We start from the raw sequence: 25304 nt of genomic DNA, 5'->3' as shown, positions 1-25304 counted from the left end.
TTGTCCCAATAATATATATATATATATATATATATATATTTATATATATATATATATATAGGATATATAGATTGTTGTAATAAATCCTCCTTCCAGTGCCCATCTTCTATCAAGTCAGCCACATCCTCTAGTTCCTCATTAAGAGGATATTCAATAGGGACCACATAGTGCAAAGCTCCCAACTTGGTCCAGTTTTCATACCAAACATTTGTTGTCCCTCCTTTAATTTCCCACCAGATTTCATGCTTATATTCTCCCTCACTTCTAGCATCTTCTTCCACACTTGAGTCCCCCCTTCCATTGTATCAAAGTAGGAATCACCTTTTTACAATATTTATTCCACATATAATTTGCCCATAGGGTTGATGTTGTTCTGAATCTCCACCATAATTTTGCAAATAATGCATTGGACACATCAAATAAAGATTTAAAACCAAGTCCGCCTTTTATATATATACTTGGCTTAATATTAAGCTAGACTAATCTCCTTTTATATATATATAGATTTTAAAATTTTATGTGCTAGATTGGAAAAAAAAAAAAAAAACCAAAAGTCTTATTTCTTAACAAAGCAAATTAATTAGAATGAAAGAAATGGACACGGTTATACATATGAAGCAAATTAATGCTTTTAATATATTCTTGAATGTGGTGATAGTGGAGGATTAATTCTACCTCTCATCCTCATATTTTCCCTATCTATTATAAATAGGCTTGACGTCCTGTCTTTGGACATCAGATTCCATTCATTTTATGAGTTTCTTAATATATACTATATTTTTTTACTTTATTTTTATCAAGTTGAAGTAATTTTTCGGCAATACAAAAATTAGATAAGTTAGTGTTGGATCTGTGCAAACTTCCCAATGGACAACAAAGGAAAAAAAAAAGAGGGGGCAATAATACAACAAAGAAAAAAAAGGGGCGATAATATGAGGATAGAGGCGGAAAGAAAATCTATTCATATATTTTTTGGTGTTGATTAGTTTGAATATTGATATGAATTGTTTTATATTTATGTTTTCAGACCTTTGGGGCTTACAAATGTGAAGGCAACTTTAGTTATCTCCCCTCCATATTCAGGCAAAAACTTTGTTCATTATACTATTTTCTTGATATTTTTGTATTATTTTTATGTTAGCTCACTTTTTTTTAAATTTTCAGTGAATTTTCCTTAGCCAGTATGTTTTCCTTGGCCAATATGTTTTTTAATATTTTTATGGATATTTTTCTAATTATTATCATCATATATATATTGCACTAAAGGTCTACATACTTTTGGATGCAAAATTTTTATCACATTACTTATCTGAAATTTCTCTTATTTTGAAAGTGTTCTCCGCCACTAAAAAAATGTTGGGGTTTTATATATGATTTTCTTATTGAAATTTACATGTACCAATTTAGAGTGAATTTTTCATACTTAGTCTATAATATTTTGACAAATTCTTTCCGCAAAATAATTCTATACATTTTTTTTAAGAATTTCAATATTAGTTTTTCAGAATATAATGACCGCGCTACAAATACTAGTTGAGAAAAAAGATAACTAGCTTTCCTTGCTTTTGAGATCAATTTAAGTGACATTTTGAACATTTTCTCTTCTTCCCACAAAACTATAGATTTTTTTTTTTTTTAATTGAAAGAAGTAGGAGAGCCAAGCAGTTGCCTATGGAAAACAATAATATTAATAAATTAGAAGTGTGTACAAATTTCATCAAGTTAGACAACGGCTTCGTCCGAGTATTTCTCTGTGTGTGTAGAAAAACAACTACTGACTTCAAATCATGCACCCAATACTTCCCTCCTTTTAGGAACAAATATAGGTATTATTCTCATTGCCCCTCTAAAATTTCTCTCTTCTTTCCCCAATTTTTTAATTTACTCTTCATTTGGTCACTGTTTCATCTCTTCTTGGTGAACCCTTTTTCTTGAAAGTGTTATGCTGCTTACTGCTTTTTTGCTTTCAGCTAGACTTTTGTGGATTTCAAACACCCTTTTCACTAATTTGTGAGTTTTCTTCGTCTGGGTTTATTTTATTATGAGGAAAATAATTCAAAGTTAGGTTCTTTTTTAAGCCAAATTGCTAAAGTTTGATACTTTGCATCTTATTATGGTGTTTTTCTTTTTTCTTGTTTGGGTTAAAATCAATGTCAGATAGTACAAACTTTTTGATAATTGTTGTTTCTAGTTTTTGTGGTAAATTGCAGCATTTTTTTTTTTTTACCTATTTTTTCTTGAAGTATTTGCAGATCAATGGGTTTAGGGAATGAGGTGCAGAAGATTTTAAGCTGGACATCTGTGGTAAGCCCATCATAATTTTGGTTAATGTTCCTGTCCCATTGATGTTGATTCAAGTTATCTCTTGGAGAATAATTCAAAGTAATTGCGTTGAATGTCTTATATATAAGTAGATACATATATCCTAGTCTAGCTCAATTTGTAAGTATAAAGAATCTTGATAGTACTAGAGGACACAGGCATACTAAAGGTTACTTGTATACCTTAAAAAATATGTAGTGCTTCCTATGGATCCTCAACAAATGAGTTATATTGTGAAAATTTTATTTAGTTTTTTGTTGTAAAAATATGATTTGAGATCCTACATTATCCATCACTGTATCCTCACCCCACCTTCACATTCTACTAGGGGTGGGCATAAACACCGAAAATCGAAAAACCGGACCGAATTAATTCGATTTTTCGGTTTCGGTTTTTCGGTTCGATTTTGGGTTTTTTTAAATAACAATTTCGGTGTTCGGTTCGGTGTTCGGTTCCGGTTCACCGGTTTTTCGGTTAAACCGATTTTTTATTTATTTATTTTTTTTTGAAAATTTACTACATGAATACAATTTTTTTTTTGGGAAAAAAACATAAGTAGACAATAATATTATAATATTTACATACTCTTAGCAACTAAATGTTATTAAACATTACATGACAAGTTAAATGTTTTATAGTAAATCAAATTGCTATATATAACGAAACCCTTCGTACGTGAATAACTCCAACACCTATTTGTTGTTCATAGTATAATCGCTTTTATACAATTTCATACTTCCTCCTTCGCAAGATTTTTTTCCAAATTTTCGTTTTTTTCTTACCTTTTCTACTTCCTCCTTATTCTCAACTTCTTTCATTGTTCCATAAAAAATAAAATCTCGCTTTCATTTAACACTATAGGATATTGAATACAAGTATACTAATAATTTGAGTGTTGATTTTTATTATATATAGTATAATAAAAATGTTATACATAGAATAATATTCATATAATTTGTTTCACCTATTATAATAAATTAGATATAACTCACATAATTTAATTATACACTATATAAAATTTTATATACCTCGTATGATTTTATTATACGTTGTATAATACATTATATTTTGTATATAGAAGATATTATCTTGTATGTGTGGATGATCACTATGGTTGGATTCTAAAGTCATCAAACCTTCAAACATTTAGTCTAGCGTAAACCTCCGTAACTCGAAGCAATCAAGAAGGAAAAATGAAAATAAATGGAGAGATGTGTAATTGCTAAAAAAACCGAATTAAAAAACCGAAACCGAACCGAACTAATTCGGTACGGTGTTCGGTGTCCACTTTCAAAAAACCGAAACCGAAAAACCGAACCGAACTTTGAAAAAACCGAACCGAAAAACCGAACGCCCACCCCTACATTCTACACCAGAACTGAATATCTCAAAAAAGAGAAAGATAGACCGAAAAAATAAAATTAAAATGAGTTCTACCAAAAACATCTCAAAAAGTTGATGAGAACACGAAACAAGTAGTTTCCACTATCAGCCAAGTCACTACGAACCAACCGATCCAAATTGAGGTTACGAGGGAGGCGATCACTGTAGTACAACAATGTTGTCAAGGTTGAAACAGATGGACCATCAATGCGCTTGTCGTTCTTGCTACTGACCCAAACATCATCGTTGCGACACGCTGCAATTAACACCATTTTTCTAGTAAAAAATAAAAACATATGGAGTAGTAAAATTTAGAGCTTCAAAAAGAGATGAAAAACTAAAGAACTTAATTTATATACACTTCTACATAAAGAATTTTCACAATATCGTGGTATAGTAACTTATTGCGGGGGTTAATACCGTGCTTCTTATGGACGTTTATCTATAATTATCAATTACTAGTAGTATTTCCATGTTTCGAAAAGGAAGTCATTATTTCCATATTAGTCTGTTCTAAAGAAAATGTCACATTTTAAAATTTCAAAACAATTTAACTTGAACTTTCGTTTTACTCTTAATGACAAATTTTCAAAGCTACACAATCAAGAACACACGTTTCAAAAACTTTATAGTCATACATATGTTATGACATATTATAAAACATAAATTTCAAAATCTTCGTTCTTTTTTTTTCCCCTTAAACTGTATGTTAATTCAATTTATGTCATATAATTTAAAACTGAAGGTAAGAACGGAACTAGGAGTGCGCGCAAGGAGTTCATCTAAATCCTGTTCGCTAGAAATTTACACTATATATAAGATCAATTTTTTTTTATGCATGTATATGTACTAAATGTTGAATCCCCTAAGATTTTTCGTATGTTTACTTTTTAATATTATGAATCTATCAAAAAAAGATGAAGCCTGAAGTAATCTAGATTGAACATTAGTATCAAACTTTGAACTACTATATAAATATTCATTTTCTGTCTCATCATCATAATTTTTTTTTTGAATAAGCCATAAGAAACACTATACCTACTAAAATAAGCTGAACTACAAGTTCCCAATTTCTCAGTATGCGAGTTTGGGTGATGATTTCGTGAGCTTCCAAAGGAAAATGTGGAAGTGCAACTAGAAATATCAAAACTAGCATGGCTTTAAAGGGAAAATTATTAAAGAACTTACAAGGGTCCGCATGGTTTGGTGGAACTAATTCACAGCTTGATTTCGTTTATTGGAGATGTAAGGAGTTGTATCTTGATCCATTGAAAGATAGAAGCTTGGGTTGGGTTTTGGATCTTGTTTTATATGTTGTAGACTGTGAAAAAAAGATTAGAAGATGAAGGAGAGAAGTCTTAAGGACTAAGCATAGAAAAGGAGTGAGAGTGATAGACGATCAAAAAGATTTTGGGAGAAGTGACATGATTAGAAGCCTTGCTTTATTTCTTCTTTAACCATTCCAGTCTTTTTATTCTTGTCCTTTCTATGGTCTCAACTTACATTTTTTTTTTGTTTTTTTAAATTCCTACCGGTATTCAATATTTATTTTGAAGTTTGAATTAACGACATCATATAGAAACAAATGCTCTGGATTTTTCCAGTGCAGGACTATAATCAGAATCTTGAATTAAAAATGAAGAAATTCTATCCATTTCATTAAGGATATTCATTCTAAGACTAGAATCTAAATCTCTCTTTTAGAATGAAAATTTTATCTATTCCACCACAATTCTCATTAATAATTCGCTCTCTTTTAATTGTTGGTGAGAAAGGATGATTTTTTTTTTTTGTTGATTTAGACGTTTGGACAATATTTGATTTGAGTTAGAAAATTGTTATAATGTGTGAATATACAGAATATACACTGGATATACAGTGTATCAATGATCACAGATATTGAAGCTGTAAAATGAAAGTAATTGTATGGAAGTTAAGAGATGATGAAGAAAAGTAATTTTCATTAGAATGTGATAACTGATCATGAATACAATACATCATATATATAACTACTCACTAGCTTAGAGTTAGTTATAACTAACTATGTGAACACTTATCTTCTAGAAGCTTTCAAGTCTTTAACTACCTCTAATTATCTTGATATTTATACAAAGACTGATCTGTCCTTCTATCTCTAATTATCATCCACTAAGTATCATCTACACTCCCCCTCAAGCTAGGTGGTGTAAAAATGTTGAGAACCCCTAGCTTGAGCTTCAAGTACTCATGTTGCACTCTAGTTAGTCCTTTTGTGAAGATGTCTCATTGGCTGTTCCTTAGTGTTGATATACTGAGTTGTGATGAATCCCTTCTGAATTTTCTCCCTAATAAAATGACAGTCTATTTCTATATGCTTTGTTCTCTCATGGAACACTGGATTGTGTGCAATCTGTATAGCTGCCTTGCTGTCTGTGTGTATAGCAATAGGGTGATAAATGCTCAGATTTAGTTCCTTTAGTAATCCCAGTAGCCAGATCAGCTCAGCTGTTGTAGTGGCCAAACTCCTATATTCTGCTTCTGCAGAGCTCCTTGACACTACTGTTTGCTTCTTTGATTTCCATGACACAAGTGAGTCTTCAAACTTAATCATGAACCCTGTCACTGATCTTCTAGTTATGGGACATGAAGCCCAGTTTGCATCACAAAGATTTACGATTACTATATGATCAAGAATCGTTTGAGAGCAAAGCCTTGTCCAAGCTGATGTTTAACATATCTCACTATCCTTAGTGCAGCTTCCATGTGTGACTTCTTAGGATGTTGTAGAAATTGACTTAAACTCTGAACAGCAAATGATATATCAGGTCTTGTTACAGTTAAGTAAAGTAACTTTCCTATGAGTTTTTGATAGGCAACTTGATCAGCTGGAATATCTTCCTCAGATGTGACCTGTATTCCTTCATCATACTCTTTTGAGGTGAGCTTGACATTAGTGTCAATGGGTGTGCCAGCTGGTTTGGCACCTGCAAGTCCTACCTCTGATATGAGCTCCAATGCATACTTTCTTTGATGCATTGTGATGCCCTTACTTGATCTTGCAAATTCAATCCCAAGAAAATATTTCAACTCTCCAAGATCTTTCATTTTGAAAGTATGTTGTAAAGCTGTCTTTGTTTCTTCAATTACTGTCAAGCTATCTCCTCGTGATCGCATGTCATCTACATAGACCAATATAATTACGACCTTGATCATTCTTCCTGATAAACAATGAGTGATCAAACTGACTTTGCTGAAATTTGAAGCTGAGTAAGGCTTCAGACAGTTTTGCATTCCATTGTCTTGGTGCTTGTTTTAGGCCATACAAAGATTTGACCAATCTACATACTGAATTCTCCCCCTGATTGGCAAATCCCTGAGGTAATTCCATATATATCTCATCATATAAGTCTCCTTGTAGAAAAGCATTATACACATCCATTTGATGGATGTGCCATTTCTGTGTTGCTGCTAAGGCCAAAACAGTTCTGACTGTTACCATTTTCACCACAGGTGAGAATGTCTCTTGATAGTCAATCCCCTCTTTTTGGCTATACCCTTTAGCTACTAACCTTGCCTTGAACCTCTCCACTTCACCATTTGCTTTATACTTAATCTTGTATATCCACCTGCAACTAATTGATGTTTTTCCTGGAGGCAATTTAACTATGTCCCAAGTGTGATTGCTCTCCAATGCTGATATCTCCTCCTTCATAGCTTGAACCCACTTTGGTTCTTTAGCAGCTTCTTTATAAGTAGTTGGCTCTGTCAGAGTTGAGAATGCAGCAATATATGCTTGATATTTAGGACTTAACTTGTCATAGTTAATGTATCTATTTAGTCCATATGCAGCATCTTCATGTATATTCAAACTAACAAAATCCTTCATCCAAACTGGTGGTTTGGTACCCCTTGATGACTTTCTTGTTTCCTGAACTACAGTTTGTATTGGTTGTTCAATCTGCAACTCTGAGCTTTGCTGACTATGTAGCTCAGCTATGGATTCTTGTGCACGATCTTCATGTGTCCTACTTTGTGTTTCTGCACCTTGCATTTGATCCTGCATCTGTCCCTCATCTTGTCTATATTCAGACTGAGTAAGCCTAGAAAACTGAATATACTTAGGCCATTGTGGGATATCTTCAACTGCAGTGTCTTTGAAAACAGAAGTGGATGTTGTATCCTTCTTTTGAAATGGGAAGATTCCCTCTTTGAATATAACATCCCTGTTAACAAAGAAACTATTATTAGCTAAGTCATACAACACATACCCTTTTTGCACATCAGAATAGCCCATGTGTATAGCTGGTTTTGACCTTGACTGCATTTTATCATGTTGAGTCATATCTTTGGCAAAACATAAGCAACCTAGTACTCTTAAGTGACTGATATTTGATTGTTTAGCATGAAATCTTTCATATGGTGAAACACCATTAAGCACTGAAGTAGGCAACCTATTAATCACATATACTGCTGCCAGAATGCAGTGTCCCCAGAACTCAATAGGAATATGAGCCTGAATCCTCATAGCTCTAGTTACTTCTAAAATGTGCCTATGTTTTCTTTCAACTACACCATTTTGTTGTGGTGTATAGACACAGGTCCTTTGATGAACTATGCCTAATTCTTGAAACATAGTAATGCACGTGTTATTTAGAAATTCTGAACCATTATCAGTTCTGATGACTTTGATAGTTTTATCATACTGATTTTTAACCAATCTAAAGAACTGCTTTAAGCAAGTACCTACATCAGATTTATTTTTCAGTAGTATTACCCAGGTAAACCTTGAGTAGTCATCAACAATAGTTAGGAAAAACTTATTGTCATCAAAAGTTGGAATTTTATAAGCACCCCAAAGATCTACATGCACCATTTCAAGTCTGTCACTAGTTTTTATATGACTAGGCTGAAAGGGCAATCTAGATTGTTTGGCACATGGGCATATAGTGCAATTATCTATAATACTCCTTACATAACTAGAATTACAAGAAAAAAGTCTATTCAAAACTGAGTAAGAACTGTGGCCAAGTCTTTTATGCCACAAGCTAATATCTTGACTGCACACTGCATCCTCAGGATTCTTCACTGCTAGACTGACATGTTTTCCATTATATGTATGTTGATTCAGCAACAAGTATAAACCAGCTTCTTCTCTACCAATCTCCTTCACCCTTCCAGTGAAGAGATCCTGAAACACACAAAAGTCAGGGAAAATTTTTGCAGAACATTGTAATTCTCTGGTTAGTTTTGAAACTGAAAGTAAGCTGTACTTGAATTTAGGGACCAAAAACACATTAGATATTGTCTTTGTTTTTAGATATTGAACTAGTTCCAATATGAGACACTTGAGTAATGTCACCATTAGGCAAATGTACTCTTTTTGGAACTACAGGTTCACTTATTGTGTCTTGATTTAATAATTTTGCATCAGAGGCCATGTGGTTAGTGGCTCCTGTATCAATAATCCATTCAGGACTATTGTTATCAGTAGCTACTAATGCCATGTCCTCTACCATACCTACTACATCACCTGCTGCATTTGCTGAAGACACAGTTGAATTGACATTATGACTCTTGTTGAGCAACTGAACAATCTGATCATACTGCTCTCTAGTAAATGCATTTCCTATCTGTAGCTGTGCATCACCTCTTCCATTTTGAGAACCATATCCTCCCATATTATTGCCTTGTCCACAGCTAGATCCTGCCCCATTCATATTATAAGGCACGGATGCTTGTTGAACATTACAGTCTTGAGTGTTGACTGGTCCAAGATCCATATTTGAACTTTCTCCTACTGCATTATAAGCAGCACCATACCTTTGATTCTGACCAGTTTTCCTGCCTATCATACCTTTCTTGGACTTGAAATCAGAAGGATATCCTACTAGCTTGAAACATGTGTCTTTAGTGTGACCCTTACACTTACAAAATTCACAGATCAAGCTGTTATAAGGTTTCTTAAATTTCTGATGTCCATACTGATTTGAACCACCTTGACTCCCATTATTTTGACTCATATTATTCCTTGAATACATTGCTAAATCAATGTTTCCAACTGTGACACTTGGATTAGTCCCTAGAATTCCAGAACTAGCTGCTACAGCTTTTTGAGACTCATCACTGATCACTAGAGAGTAGGCTTGATTTACATTGGGCATAGGATTCATCATAAGTATTTGGCTTCTAGCCTGAGAGTAAGCATCATTCAAGCCCATCAAGAATTGAAACAACTTCATTTTCTGTAAGTGTTCTACAAACGCTTTTGACTTAGAACAATTACAACCAGGAGCTGGTACCATTGACTCAAATTCTACCCACAAACTCTTTAATTTTGAGAAGTACACAGACACAGAAGCTGTGCCTTGACTTAGAGTGGCTATTTCTTTATGTAGATTGTAGGTTCTTGATCCATCAATTTTATTAAATCTTTCACACAGATCTTGCCATACCACCTGAGCACTAGTAGCATACATAATTCCTCCTAGTAAATTCTTTGAAACAGCATTCATTACCCAAGAAAGAACTATTGCGTTCACTCTCTCCCAATGATCCCACATAGTCTCGGGGTAATTCTCTTTACTACGACCTACCGCATTACTAATCCCAACTTATTTCTTCCTAAGAGAGCAAGTTTCATAGAGTTAAACCAGATAGAGTAATTTTCAATACCTGTAAGTTGGAAAGAAATGATCTGAATTCCACTTACATCTGCAGGAGACAAGAACAGTGGGTGATTATAGTCAATGCCAGAACTTTGTTGTGATCCATTCACACCAGATGAACTTCCTGGTAACGTACCACCATTTAAACCATTCAAAGCTCCAGTTTGTGCACCAGAACCATCTTCAGTCGAGACACCAGATACACCATTCACAGGATTCAAGTTTTCCATTTATTCTTGAAAGAAATTAGAACACTAGTGGTTTGCGGAAGCAAGACTTAGAACCTTGACTTGTTCATAAGTAAGAAATAGAGATGAAGATGAATATACTAACAAGATACACAGCCTGCTTTGATACCATGTTATAATGTGTGAATATACAGAATATACACTGGATATACAGTGTATCAATGATCACAGATATTGAAGCTGTAAAATGAAAGTGACCCCACTGGACACGGTTTCATAGACTCCCTAAAGACACTTGAACCTAGGCTCTGATACCAAGCTTTGTCAGGCCCCGAACCATGGCCTGGGCGTAACACGGCACTCGGGCCTTGCTTCGTACGTGTCCGAGCGAACCTCATGGCTTGCTTGTCAACATGGGCATCAAAACAATATATCTATATGATGCAATTTAAATAAATCATGAAAATATAATGTGCGGAATAAAGTCTTGAAATTATCTCATAGCATGAAAATTCATGAAAACGTAATAGTCTGCAAACATGAAAGCATAACTGACTCGCGTGAACTAATATCTGTCTATGAAACCTCTAAAACATGTCTGAATACTAACTACCAGGACATGGCCCTGGACTACCATAAACTACATACTAATATAAACTCCATGTTGAACCCCGAGAGGAGTGGGGCTCACCAATAAGCTGATAACTGAGGTGATCCTATCGCGGCAGGTGTATGCTCCTGAAAATCGGTATCTGCACCGTGAAGTGCAGGCCCCGGGCAAAAGGGACGTTAGTACATAGTGAATAGTACTAGTATGTAAAACCTGCTGAAATGAAGAACATGGCACAACATGGGTATAGGACATGAACTGAAACTAAATGTAACTTGAACATGAGCATGAAACGTGAGTAAAGTCTGAAAACAGTAAATCAATGAAAATACATGTATATAAAACTTCTTGTAACGTGGGGAATGCTATAGCGTAACCGACAACATGATCTGGTACTTGCGTCCTACCGGAGAACACTCACACCTTGCCGGGGGATATGAGATTTAAGTAATAATAAGCATGTAAGGATCCAAACCGCATAATGAAGGTGTTGCCTCTTGCCGACAACCCTTATCCTACGGTGGCGACGTAGTTTCAGGCTATCTGAGCCTTCTCGGTTAACTAAGCAATCCCAAAAATATGAACATGATATATTTGGCTAAGAAGCCCATGATTGTTGTGAAATAACTTGTAAATAACTTGTAATCATAATTTCACGAAATAACTTGTAACATGGTTTCATGAAATATCTTGTCATAGTCTTGCAAACATGTTCTTGATTCATGAGTAATAACAATAGTTCATAATTATATAAATAATTGACTTGAAAACATGCATGTGACTTGCTACATAAAATCATAAATTTTCATATAAACATAATGAGAACACATGAGGAAGAATTCATGATTCATGGATTAAGCTAGGGTTCCTAATAACCGTAATGGAAGATTAGGAATACAATAACGAATATAGATACAAAATTCATATACATAAATACATAACTATGGGCTACCAATATGTTGGGTTTAATGCCCTAGGGTTTGAACTTCATGGATATCAAGAAACGGAGCATGGGGAAGAACGTAGAGATTCCCACATGTGGATGGAAGTTCTACATACCTTAATCGCTCCAAAACTTGAATTAAAGACTTGAGCTTTGAAGAGGATTTTCAAAATCTTGAATTCTTGAACCTTGAGATGGGTTATCTTGAAAACCCTAGTTTTAGGAATGATAATTTCTTATTTAGATCATTAGAGTATATGTTAGAATTGAGTTGGAATAATTAGAGTAGGCTTACCTTGGTGTTCTTGATGATGGGAGAGGGTAGGAAGTCGTTCTAGGGCTTGAAGGAATGAAAAATAATGATTAGAACTGATATGGACGAATATATACTATTCTGGAAAAATTAGATTTTCGGCCCAGTTAAAAACTGGCCGTATTTTGAAATACGGGCCGTATTTTAAAATACGGACCGTATTTTGACATATGGACTGCCTTGCGTCTCTTGATAAAATGACCATAACTCTTTGCACGGATGTCCGTTTGACCCCATAATATACCGTTGGAAAGGTATTTCAATGCTCTACAACTTTCATCAAGGAAGTTTTTCCAAATTTCAAATACATTTTGAAATACGGGTCGTAAAATGAAATACGGTCCGTATTTAACCATGTGACATCAAAATGTCAAATTCCAGAATGTTCAGAAATTCTTGGTTTCAGTTTACGATTTGAAATACGGGCCGTATTGTGAAATACGGTCCGTATTTAACCCTATGACATCAAAATGTCAAATTCCAGAATGCTCAGAAATCCTTGGTACCAGTTTACGACTTGGTTTACGGCTTGTAAACTGAAATACGTCTACTGTTCATGGGCGTAAATCACTATCTCACAACTGAACAGGAAGATTCCAATTCCCACATTCCTTATCTGATTTTCCAAGTCTAGGATCATGGTTAAAGCTTATGTTAGAGTACGAGGTGTTACATTCATACCCTATTTATGTGCCCGCTTCATCATTTTTGTAACTTCCACTCAAATTGTTCTTAATGAAGTTCTCCTTAAATCTCTCTTAATTTTATGTAACTGATTATTTAATTATCTCCACAAATTTCGGGAAGATTTTCTAGACTCATATAAGGCATTGGTTGTTTTTTCTAATTAGTGATTGTTTTTTTAATTATTTATTTAAATAAGATATAGCAGATTCATAAGAGAGAATGCAAAATAAAAAAAATATATAAATAGAGAAAAGCCGAAAAAGGAGATAATTTTTTAACCATTTTTCCACAGAAATATATGGCTAACTACTTCAAATTCAGAATTTGAATTAAACATTTAGAATTTATAATCGATTACCTAAATTTTTAGGGAGTATAATCAATTTTAAATTTTTATTGCATTATAAATTCATTACAAAGATAACCCAATCTACGGGGGGAAAAAATTCTAATATTCCTTATATGATGATATTTGAATTGCACATGTTTTAACTTTTAATTCAAATTCAATTTTTTTATTTCAGTTCAAATATTTGTATTAGAATATTTTCTCTACATAGAAAGAGAAATATAGAAAAGGATCGATATTTATTTATAAAATTTAGTTCATCAGAGCCATAAAACTTGTCGATTTGATTCTGTTACTACCCTAGCTTGAAAAAAAATCTTCTTCTTGAAGGGAAGTACCAAAAAAACTTTGATGTGTTCCATTTTTTTTACTTTTAGGAAGGATAATCATTTGATTAGTTTAAAAAAGATAACTGTCTTTCAATTTAATTCAAATCCTATTTTTTATTTATTTATTTTAAGTTTAAATTGTTTTACATCTATATATAGTATGAACTTGGTTTAAAATTCAAAGTAGCATTATATTTTTTTCCTGCTAATTATGCTAATATTGATTCGTTCTATTATTAATAAGAAAGGTGATAAAATCTAATTGTTGATATCTCAATTTCATTTAGACTTATCATTTTCTATATTCCTAATAGATTACTTACACAGTAACATTTTAAAGTGAAAATTTTAAACAAATGAATTTCAATCATGATTTTTTGATTCATTTTAATTTTGATATTGCATTCAATTTAATCGTACGGGTGCTCTTCATATGGGCTTGAATTTATCTTAATTGCAGAAAGTCATAAAGGACAATATTATGTCTTACCATTTAAAGGAGCATTGTTGACTATAAATTAGAATCCAAGAATATCAATTAATAATTTTCTCCAATCAATATACCAAATTAGGTGAGTTCATTTAATAATGTCAATTAATTTCTTTTTAGAATTGATACAAATAGAATTTGTTGCCAAGTGGTTTGTTCTTAGTACGACACTTGGCTTAATATTAAGCTAGACTGCCCTCCTTTTATTATAATATATATATATATATATATATATATATATATATATATATTATTATTATTATTAACAACTCTACTACTATGTGTTGATAATATCGTATGAGTATATTAGGTGAGTTCATTATTATTATTATTAACAACTACTACTACTATGTGTTGATAATTTCGTATGAGTCTATTACGTGAGTTCATTATTATTATTATTATTATTATTATTAATTATTATTATTATTATTATTAGTAGTAGTAGTAGTAGATTATTAAATTAGGTAATATTTTGAACTACAATTAATAACTTCTTTAATAATTAATGTAAATAGAATTTGTTGCCAAGTGGCTTGTTCATATTACGCCACTTAGCTTAATATTAAGCTAGACTACTCTCCTTTTATATATATACTTGGCTTAATATTAAGCTAGACTAATCTCCTTTTATATATATATAGATTTTAAAATTTTATGTGCTAGATTGGAAAATAAAAAAAAACCAAAAGTCTTATTTCTTAACAAAGCAAATTCATTAGAATGAAAGAAATGGACACGGTTATACATATGAAGCAAATTAATGCTTTTAATATATTCTTGAATGTGGTGATAGTGGAGGATTAATTCTTCCCCTCATCCTCATATTTTCCCTATCTACTATAAATAGGCTTGACGTCCTGTCTTTGGACATCACATTCCATCCATTTTATGAGTTTCTTAATATATACTATATTTTTTTACTTTATTTTTATCAAGTTGAAGTAATTTTTCGGCAATACAAAAATTAGATAAGTTGGTGTTGGATCTGTGCAAACTTCCCGATGGACAACAAAGGAAAAAAAAGAGGGGGCGATAATACAACAAAGAAAAAAAAGGGGTGATAATATGAGGATAGAGGCGGAAAGAAAATCTATTCATATATTTTTTGGTGTTGATTAGTTTGAATATTGATATGAATTGTTTTATATTTATGTTTTGAGACCTTTGGGGCTTACAAATGTGAAGGCAACTTTAGTTATCTCCCCTCCATATTCAGGTAAAAACTTTGTTCATTATACTATTTTCTTGACATTTTTGTATTATTTTTATGTTAGCTCACTTTTTTTAAATTTTCAGTGAATTTTCCTTAGCCAGTATGTTTTCCTTGGCCAATATGTTTTTTAATATTTTTCTAATTATTATCATCATATATGTATTGCACTAAAGGTCTACATACTTTTGGATGCAAAATTTTTATCACATTATTTTTTCCTCATCTTATCTGAAATTTCTCTTATTTTGAAAGTGTTCTCCGCCACTAAAAAAATGTTGGGGTTTTATATATGATTTTCTTATTGAAATTTACATGTATCAATTTAGAGTGAATTTTTCATACTTAGTCTATAATATTTTCACAAATTCTTTCCGCAAAATAATTCTATACATTTTTTTTTAAGAATTTCAATATTAGTTTTTCAGGATATAATGACCGCGCTACAAATACTAGTTGAGAAAAAAGATAAATAGCTTTCCTTGCTTTTGAGATCAATTTAAGTGACATTTTGAACATTTTCTCTTCTTCCCACAAAACTATAGATTTTTTTTTTTAATTGAAAGAAGTAGGAGAGCCAAGCAGTTGCCTATGGAAAACAATAATATTAATAAATTAGAAGTGTGTACAAATTTCATCAAGTTAGACAACGGCTTCGTCCGAGTATTTCTGTGTGTGTGTGTGTGTAGAAAAACAAGTACTGACTTCAAATCATGCACCCAATACTTCCCTCCTTTTAGGAACAAATATAGGTATTATTCTCATTGCCCCTCTAAAATTCTCTCTCTTCTTTCCCCAATTTTTAATTTACTCTTCATTTGGTCACTGTTTCATCTCTTCTTGGTGAACCCTTTTTTCTTGAAAGTGTTATGCTGCTTACTGCTTTTTGCTTTCAGCTAGACTTTTGTGGATTTCAAACACCCTTTTCACTATTTTGTGAGTTTTCTTCGTCTGGGTTTATTTTATTATGAGGAAAATAATTCAAAGTTAGGTTCTTTTTTAAGCCAAATTGCTAAAGTTTGATACTTTGCATCTTATTCTGGTGTTTTTCTTTTTTCTTGTTTGGGTTAAAATCAATGTCAGATAGTACAAACTTTTGCTGTATTTTTCTTGTATGTGTGATTGTTGATAATTGTTGTTTCTAGTTTGTGTGGTAACTTGCAGCAATTTTTTTTTTTTTTTAACCTATTTTTTCTTGAAGTTTTTGCAGATCAATGGGTTTAGGGAATGAGGTGCAGAAGATTTTAAGCTGGACATCTGTGGTAAGCCCATCATAATTTTGGTTAATGTTCCTGTCCCATTGATGTTGATTCAAGTTATCTCTTGGAGAATAATTCAAAGTAATTGCGTTGAATGTCTTATATATAAGTAGATACATATATCCTAGTCTAGCTCAATTTGTAAGTATAAAGAATCTTGATAGTACTAGAGGACACAGGCATACCAAAGGTTACTTGTATACCTTAAAAAATATGTAGTGCTTCCTATGGATCCTCAACAAATGAGTTATATTGTGAAATTTTTATTTAGTTTTTTGTTGTAAAAATATGATTTGAGATCCTACATTATCCATCACTGTATCCTCACCCCACCTTCACACCACCCTAAAGGCAAATGTTCTGGGAATGGGTGCTAACCTTTGTGCTTCAACCTGATTGAGTTTAGTTTTTGGGTATCTTTAGTCACACTAAACAAATTCCTTGTTTTACAAAGTTGTGCATTTACGTTCTTTGAGATTAGCAGTAAAACATGAAAGAAATGATTTACAAATGGATCAGTAGCATCATATTGTGGCTGAATCTACTCCATTTACTAAGGACACAACCCTGCCCTCCTAATGTTTGCAGTTTCCTATAAACAATGAAGAATGTTATGAACTGAAAAGCTACATATCATGCTTCTGAGCTCTTTAATTTACAAAGCAATATTGCTAAAGTAGTACTTCCTCTGTCCCAATTTAAGTGTCTTAGTTTGACTAGGCGCGGAGTTTAAGAAATAGAAACTTTTGAATCTTATGGTCCTAAATTAAAGATTTGTATAATGTACTAAAATGTCTTTGAATCTTGTGGTTATAAACTTGCCATGTAGGATGTTTGAATTGTCAACTTACTAAATATAGAAAGAGGCATTCTTTTTGAGACATACCAAAAAGGAAAGTAAGACACTTAGATTGGGACTGAGGGAGTAGTCCCTTTCCTTAGTCATTCTCTTAACCTCTTGGATGATTAGGCTATCAGCTTCTAGGGGAATTATAGGTTAAAAAATCCTTCTTTTCTAGAAGGAGCACACTTTTTATTTTTCTTAATATCTATATATTAGCTTACTTTTTGTTTTGGACATTTTTTTCAGTGTGGTAACCTTGGACTTCATTTGATCTGGCTCATCTTACACTTGATCATCAACATTTGGTACTCTGTATTGGGCATAGCACGTATGATGGAGAATGCCCTTATTTCTAGTGGGCTGCGAAAGAGTTACAATGCCGTTAACATTAGTAAGGTGCGCTACCTGGCTGTTGTGATTGAGAGTGAAGAAGCTCGCCAAACTTCAAAAGTTCTAGAATTATTGTGTTGGCTTGCATCTATTGGTATAAAAAGTATCTGCCTCTATGATAGAGAAGGTAAGGTTGTCAAAAATATAATCACTAGCTTGTTCATATTCTTCTTGATGCATCTACAAGACTCTGCTAAAAATATGATTCCCACAGTTGTTGCTTATTGTAGGAGTGCTGAAAAAGTCACAGGAAGCTATTATAGAAGGACTAAACAAGTCCCAGAAAGCCATTGTAGAAGGATCGGGTCATGGAACCTTGCTTGAGGTATTTTCAGTTCCTCTAGTGTTGGACTTATGTCTTATGTTACTTTTTGCATTTCGGTACATATTTACCTTTATTTTCATTTTCTTTAAGTCCTAGTCTATTCATGTGAAGCGTCATTCTTGTTGGGAATTAAATCCTGACAGGAACCACTTGCAAATCTATGTGACATGCGCTCTAGCTTGAGCTATGCTGGAAAAGATTTGACTTATTGTCAGAAATTATATCTGTGAGGTATCTTATTAATGGAAGATAGTGAGACTACTTCATCCATCCCATGATTTCCTTGAATTCTACAAATCATTTGACAGCTTTAGAATAAAAAAATTGACCAGATAAATTCGTCATTTGGGAATTTAGAGATTGAAAAACTATATAAACGATACTATGAGTTGAAATTTTCTCATTTCAGAACATTAGGCTGTTGACTCTCGAAAAGCACACAGGCATTTAGGAAAGGGGTGGATGTACAATTTTTTCACCTAGACAATGAGTCAATGACATGTTTATACGTTTTCTGGACTAGGATATATTATTTTTAAAGATATCTCTATCTACTTCAATACTGGTAACCTACTCAGAAGACTTTATCCACTAATAATTTCATTATATCACATAAAATAGGAAGGTGGGAGAAAAAACAAAGACCTTCAAAACCCTTTTCCTTCATTCAGTACATTTTATCTTCTCTAATCCTAGAGTGTCTGTGAAGTCTTATCATCAGACACGCCTAGGACAGTTATCAAAATTTCTTTCAAATCACATTTCTTTTCTTTTTAGCGAATGCTAGTTTGATGCCAATATGAACTCATGAATCATCACTGGTGCTGTATTACAACTATAATGGACTATGAACCTGGACTTTGAAAAGAAGAATGAGAAATGACAAACAAAATAAGTTCAGATTTTCTATATAATTTTTATGTTAGTTTCCTCCTTTTTTGGTTATATTGAGGTGGGGTTAGGGGGTGGAGGGGAAGAGATTATTTGTACACAAGAAAGTTAAGGGGAAGAGATTATTTGTACATAAGGAGATTATTTGTACATAAGAAAGTTAACTTTTACTAGTTGGGCTTTATGTGATTGACCTCTAACTTTGTCCCAGTTAAAATTGTCATTTTTTGCTCTTTAAAATTTAGCTCTTTGTAACCAATTTTATAGAATAAAAATCTTTAGCCACAAAAAAAAAAAAAAAAGGGAGCGCTGAAGACCTGAAAGATTGAATGGGAAGTGACAAAGAGCCAAACACACCTGAAAATACTGGATATGAAGTGAAAAGAGCCACATAACTAAGTGATAGGATCAAATAAAATATTTTTATAATAAGTTGATATGGTTTACTGCAAATGCCTTTAAGGTCTCAGTTTAGAGTTAAATATACATAATATTGCACTAATGACTGCAGCATGTTTCCTTTGCCGATACCCTTCTGTGCCACAAGCATGTGGATCTGGAGTTTGTCTCTTTTGCTGATTCAAAACCTGCTGTGGCCAAAGCAGCTAATTTACTTTTTGCCAAACATTATGCCACCGTAAAACCAGAAAAGCCGAATTTTACAGAGTCTGACATGTCTGAGGCCCTACAAGCAGTAGGTCTGTTCATTTATCTTCATTTCCCCTGTTTGCATGATGTTGGATTTTTCATTTTAGTAGCTTTTTGTATAAACGTGGATAAATTATCAATCCTACAGGTTATGGGGGACCGGAACCTGATCTTTTATTAGTTTACGGTCCTGTGAGATGTCACACGGGTTTTCCGGCATGGAGAATCCGGTACACTGAGATTGTGTAAGTACATTCATACAGAAACACTTAGCATTTTTTTATCATCTATGGCATGATAGGCTCTCTAGATAATGCTTTGGCTTTGGAAATTAAGTTTTATTTCGAATCTTATTTGTTTTGGTTCTAGTTAGGTACTGTTACTGCAGTATAGCATTTTTTGCTGATTTTGTAGCTCGTATTTATGACATTCTTGTTATTGATTATCCGTAGTCATTAAACAATAAAACAGATAGCGAGGGTACAAGATGCTCTCTTACAGGCCTAGTTAAAAGATAGTCCTCATTTGAATTTGTTTTTCGTCTTTTCCCTTGTGGTCGAATCTTGGTTAGAAATTTGCAAATGCTTCCTAAGCATGCACTACCTCTAGGACAGGTTACAAGGGATTTTGGATCTGAGTTCATTCTTTTTTGAATGCAGACATATGGGGCCCTTGAAGTCCATGAAATTTGGTTCCCTTATAAAAGCCATCCACAAATTCACAAAGGTGCATCAAAACTATGGTAAGTATGACATTTCTATACCTGTGAATGCTCCTGCTGTCACCTTTCCAGAACCTACCTTGGTCTTTTTGCCTGTCACCCCTGAACCTCTCATCTGACAAGAGGCGGAGTTGGATTTAAATTTTATGGGTTCTTAATTCTAGGGTAGCGGCATCAGCTGCTAGTAACTGGGTTAAGAATTTAATTTGTGTACATATTTAGTGGATTTCTTAATACATGGTTTGGACTAAAGCTATTGGGTTTGGCCAAACCTGTCCGTAACCTTCTAGCTCCTCCGCTGCACGTCTCTCCTTTAACACATTAGAGAAAGGAAGCAAATTATGTCTATAGCATATCTTAAGTTCAGATTTGGTTTATTTAGAACTTGAATTGAGAAATCAATCTCCTTTAAAGGTGCAAAAAAGTGAGAAATTTTGAATTGCTTTTAGTGGACTTTCCCAAACTGTTGTAGTGGTGTATCTATTTGGTAATTTAGGATACAGCATCCTTCTATAATACCTTGATGAATGTCCAACTGATCACACCAAACCTCTCAAGTTTTTCATTTGCATAAACTGATTCTGCAGCTAAAGTTTATAGAGAACCAATTTGAGTTGCTCTTCACATTTTTGTTTTCAGGCCAATGAAACACTTGCAGGTGGATTGATTTTTTCTCGTACAACGGCGTTGGTACACTTCTCACAATTTACAACATGCAGTCAGCTTCATCTTATATATTTATACTACAAGATTTCATCCAAAAATGGGGGGCGTCAAACCTTTAACAAATACCCCTGTTTTAACTATTGTTGTGACATTGTGTTTTATAACTAGTTAGAGATGCCTCTTCAGGAGATTCTTTTCTTGCGAAAATTACAGGAACTTATGGGGGTATTAGTGAATTGGAGCAAAGCTGTGAATTGTGATAATGACAGTAAAACTATATAGGGTGAGAAAGATTGCTCTGTATGGTCACTAACTATACGCAGATCTCTAACTCCTTTCATCACCCCCATAAAGTTTTTGATGTTAATCAAGTATGATGTGTAATTGAAAAACATAACAAACTTCCCGTGGAAACTTCTTCCATACAAATCTAGAAATCGTAAAAATGTTAAAATAATATACTAAGAAAATTTTAATTATAAATAAATTATCAAACCTTGAGATATGAAACAGAACTTATTGTTTGGTTGCAGAAAAAAGCGACTTTAGTTGATAATATTGACCGTTGGATTTTAAAATACCTAAGTTTGCTTCTCTATGAACGTACCAAAGATTAAAAAAAGGTTTACATATTGAACCAATGGAAGACAATAGAAATCACGAGTTTAAGACGTCGAATCTAATTCTACAACAATTGAATATTCAGAGAACATTTCGATTTGATCTACGAAAAATAATGTGTGCCTTTAAAAACATACTACTAGTATTTTCCCTATTTCGGGAAACCAACTTTACATAATATTTGCAACATCACAAGTCAAACAGACACCAATTATCCATTGTTATATAAAATATACCGCATTATTACGCATTTATCTATATATTTCTTAAAGTAATCTAACGTCGTAAATAAAGCGTAGATATTGAGATCTAATCCGTCGAAGCTACAAATTGTTCTTTATTAGTCCCAATATATGGGATGCATAATCTCAAATTAATGAAATGAATCAAACCATCTTTGAGTCAAATTAGCTCTACCAACACGATTACAACCAACTAATTCAAATGGAAATTGACCTAAAACACAAAAATTAGAAAGAACTTCAACTAATAGTGTCAATCTCGAATATCAACATAATAAACACATCTAAAACTAGAGGGAGAAGGAAGAAGAAATAAGTCAAGAACAAGTAAGGAAAATAATTGCAGAAAGTGTGAATACAGAAGAGGAAGAGATAGAAGATATAAAACACGTGAGCTTGCAAAAATAATTTTTTTTTATAAATATTTATATTTATATTTATAAGAAAGGGTGGTTTCAACATGCCTGCTTAATGTCTTACGGAAAAGGTAAAGGGCAATAAAGATTTGACAGAATAAATTTTGAACAAAATAGCCATACATATAAGAAGAGCAAGAATCCATAGAATGAAGATTAACATGTGTATCCAAATCCATTGCTCACTGGAGGACGACGCCATTTTTTCCTAATAAAATTATGATATTGAACAAATTTCATATGTGGCTTTCAATTAATCATCTAGAATTCTTCGTGTACTCCGCCTGTAATCCGAAATCAACATTAACTCTGTTTTCCAAAGGTTTATATAGTTCTTGCTACAAGTGTCTTCTTTAATTAATTTTAAACCTTGAGGAACTGAGATTTATAATTGCCCTTTTCTGGATAAATTTGGATTTCTCGCAACATCCGTTTGGTTCTTACTATAATTTTATCCTACTATAACACATTACAGGATAACATTAGAAAAGAATACATAATAAACAAATTAATTTGAATATTATTTACTTTTCCCTTTCACTTACACCCTACGACACTCTTGAAAAATGGGTCAACAAGAATAATGGTAGAGTAATAATACTCCATCTTTTACCAATGGTTTTAAGTTTGAGCCTTATGACATTATATCGGCTTTGTCAGAGAGAATTTTTTTTTTCCTAATGTGAAACTTCTCGATGCGAATTCAGATTTATTCGGGTCTCACAATGCATGTAACGAACACCAGATGAAAAAAAATATATGAAGAGGGTGTTAATTTTATATATCTATGTCATTTAAGACGACATTGAACAAAGAATATCTAAAGTTATTAAAAAAAAAAAAAATTAACAGTGGAAAAGAGTAAAAGCTAGCAAATGTTTTTGAACATAGCAAACCTTCATATTTCCTCCGTGTTGGCACGGGCCACTCCCAGGGGTGTATTTAGAGGGTGTGAACATCCTGGCAAAAAATTACATTGTATATATAGAGTAGATTTTTTGTGTTTATGTACATATATTAACTTTTGAATATCCTGAACAAATGTAAAAGAAAATTTTTCGTTCATATATATAGTTCCACGTAGATTATCATTTTTGTGTCCGCGTGCTACCCGCACGTCATATATTGAATGCTTTTGAATATCACCGAACAAATGTAAAAGGCACTAAGCGGGCCCCACGCTCATGTTCTTCGGGGTGTTCAAAATTGCTTTGGGCTACGGTCCCTACGTTCGATTCCCGGGGACAACGTATCCCAAAGGCCTCACATATTTTTATCACTTATAAGTAGCTCCTTTTTCTTTTTTGTTGTTTTTTACACACCATAATCTCCCCCTCGAACTAAGTTCCACATAGCTCATTATCATACTACGAACGTAGATTCAACATGTACGCGTGTCACCTACATCGTCGAGTATTTCGAAACCTAGTAAGATTTATAAGAAAGTCACATTATATATTACCATCAAATTTTCAACAACTAGCTAGGAATATATATATGTTGTGCCAAGGCGGTTTTTCCCCAAAAGCGCTCACATCATTAAGAGGATTAAATAAGCTTGTGTACACTTTGTTCGTTCGTGAACATTAGCAAAAATTACATTGTATATATAAGTACATTTTTGTGTTTATGTACATATATTAACTTTTTAATAATTTGTAGCTCATATTCGGGGTGACAAAAAACGTTTAAGGGACAACATTATTCTTTATATTTAGCTTTTGTTGTTTTTTACGAACCCCCTGAGTGAAAATTCTGAATCCGTCATTGGCCACTCCGCTAGTAAGATTTATAAGAGTCAATTACATATATTACCATCAAATTTTCAACAACTAGCTAGGAATATATGTTGTGCATCCAAGGCTAGTAGGAAGAGGGGATGCAATGGATGCTATTGGACTCTATTATTTCCAATAGCAAGGACAAATAGATTTAGAATATTATTGGAGCAATTCAGTAAACCACATTTGGAGAGAGATTTTTAAGAAACCCGTAGATACAAAGAGAAGATCACTTCAACAACAAATACAATGATGCCTTGATTCTACAAGGGGCATCGCTCGTCAAATTACATGACTGACTCAGACTACTCAAAACCAACAAGCCACCATTAGTCATCTTGTTATATAAGTACGTATTTAATTTTTTTTAATTTTTTTTATCTGATGTTAATATTAATGTATTTAGCATGATACACAAGATTATTGGGTTTAAAAAAGTGATTTTAAGCATGTTCATGAGTCTAAATGAAAAATCAGTTGGAATGCAATATCGCAACTACAAGTGTCTATCAAGCTATTTAGCCAAAAGAATCAAAATAACAAGATAATACTAAGTAGTAAGCTCTAGAATGTCTTAGTTGTTTTTGGGTTGAGTTGGAAATTCAAGAATTTTTGGAAGTCCATAACATTTTAACTATGTTTGGACTTAAGAATTTTTGTGGGTACAATGCATTTTTATGTTATGATTTTAGTGGTTTTGACAACCCTATCTTATGTCGAAGCAGTTTCCCTTTTTTTGTTTGTTTGGAAATCAAATATGTTCAAGAGCTATCTACGTTACTACTAGTACAAGATTACTATTACATCAAATATCACTGTCACAAAAACATAATTTATTATTATAAGCTCTGAGCCGTTAGGTACTTGAACACATCACCTACTTTGGTCTTGGTCTTGCTAATGAGAAGACACCAAGGCCAAAAAGTTTGACTAACTCCGATCTCAGCGGTACCAATTAAAAAGACAGTTGTCGCTATTGGATAGAGAAATGAATTTTGAAATTTATTAACATTCTCTAAAAGAGATATT

The 25304-nt window shown here is 33.0% G+C and overlaps 2 protein-coding genes across 12 annotated transcripts; one reads left to right on the top strand and one right to left on the bottom strand.

Annotated features, from left to right (window-relative positions):
• Positions 1-1881: 1881 nt before the first annotated feature.
• LOC132051920 (uncharacterized) lies at positions 1882-21518 on the top strand. Of its 9 annotated transcripts, none has more exons than XM_059443190.1 (9): positions 16187-16223; positions 16368-16407; positions 16682-16733; positions 17821-18091; positions 18195-18289; positions 19692-19878; positions 19977-20073; positions 20488-20570; positions 21189-21518. In XM_059443190.1, exons 3-9 carry the CDS (start codon positions 16686-16688, stop codon positions 21194-21196), a joined length of 789 nt encoding a protein of 262 aa, XP_059299173.1. In that variant the 5' UTR covers positions 16187-16223; positions 16368-16407; positions 16682-16685; the 3' UTR covers positions 21197-21518. The 9 variants fall into 9 exon arrangements, with proteins under 9 accessions (XP_059299170.1, XP_059299171.1, XP_059299174.1 ...); XM_059443189.1 differs by having other exon boundaries at positions 16208-16223; positions 16673-16733; XM_059443187.1 differs by lacking the exons at positions 16187-16223; positions 16368-16407 and adding an exon at positions 1882-2010 and having other exon boundaries at positions 16673-16733.
• On the bottom strand, positions 8546-10469 carry LOC132054488 (uncharacterized). 3 transcript variants are annotated; one of them, XM_059446486.1, is made up of 3 exons: positions 10278-10469; positions 9203-10139; positions 8546-8872 (listed from the first exon to the last, which is right to left on the bottom strand). In XM_059446486.1, exons 2-3 carry the CDS (start codon positions 9984-9986, stop codon positions 8838-8840), a joined length of 819 nt encoding a protein of 272 aa, XP_059302469.1. In that variant the 5' UTR covers positions 9987-10139; positions 10278-10469; the 3' UTR covers positions 8546-8837. The 3 variants fall into 3 exon arrangements, with proteins under 3 accessions (XP_059302469.1, XP_059302470.1, XP_059302468.1); XM_059446487.1 differs by having other exon boundaries at positions 8547-8872; positions 9215-10139; XM_059446485.1 differs by lacking the exon at positions 8546-8872 and having other exon boundaries at positions 8880-10139.
• Positions 21519-25304: the final 3786 nt, after the last annotated feature.

Source organism: Lycium ferocissimum, chromosome 4 (assembly GCF_029784015.1).
Source record: "Lycium ferocissimum isolate CSIRO_LF1 chromosome 4, AGI_CSIRO_Lferr_CH_V1, whole genome shotgun sequence".
Classification (NCBI taxonomy): domain Eukaryota; kingdom Viridiplantae; phylum Streptophyta; class Magnoliopsida; order Solanales; family Solanaceae; genus Lycium; species Lycium ferocissimum.
This window is presented reverse-complemented; position numbering and strand designations above follow the sequence as displayed.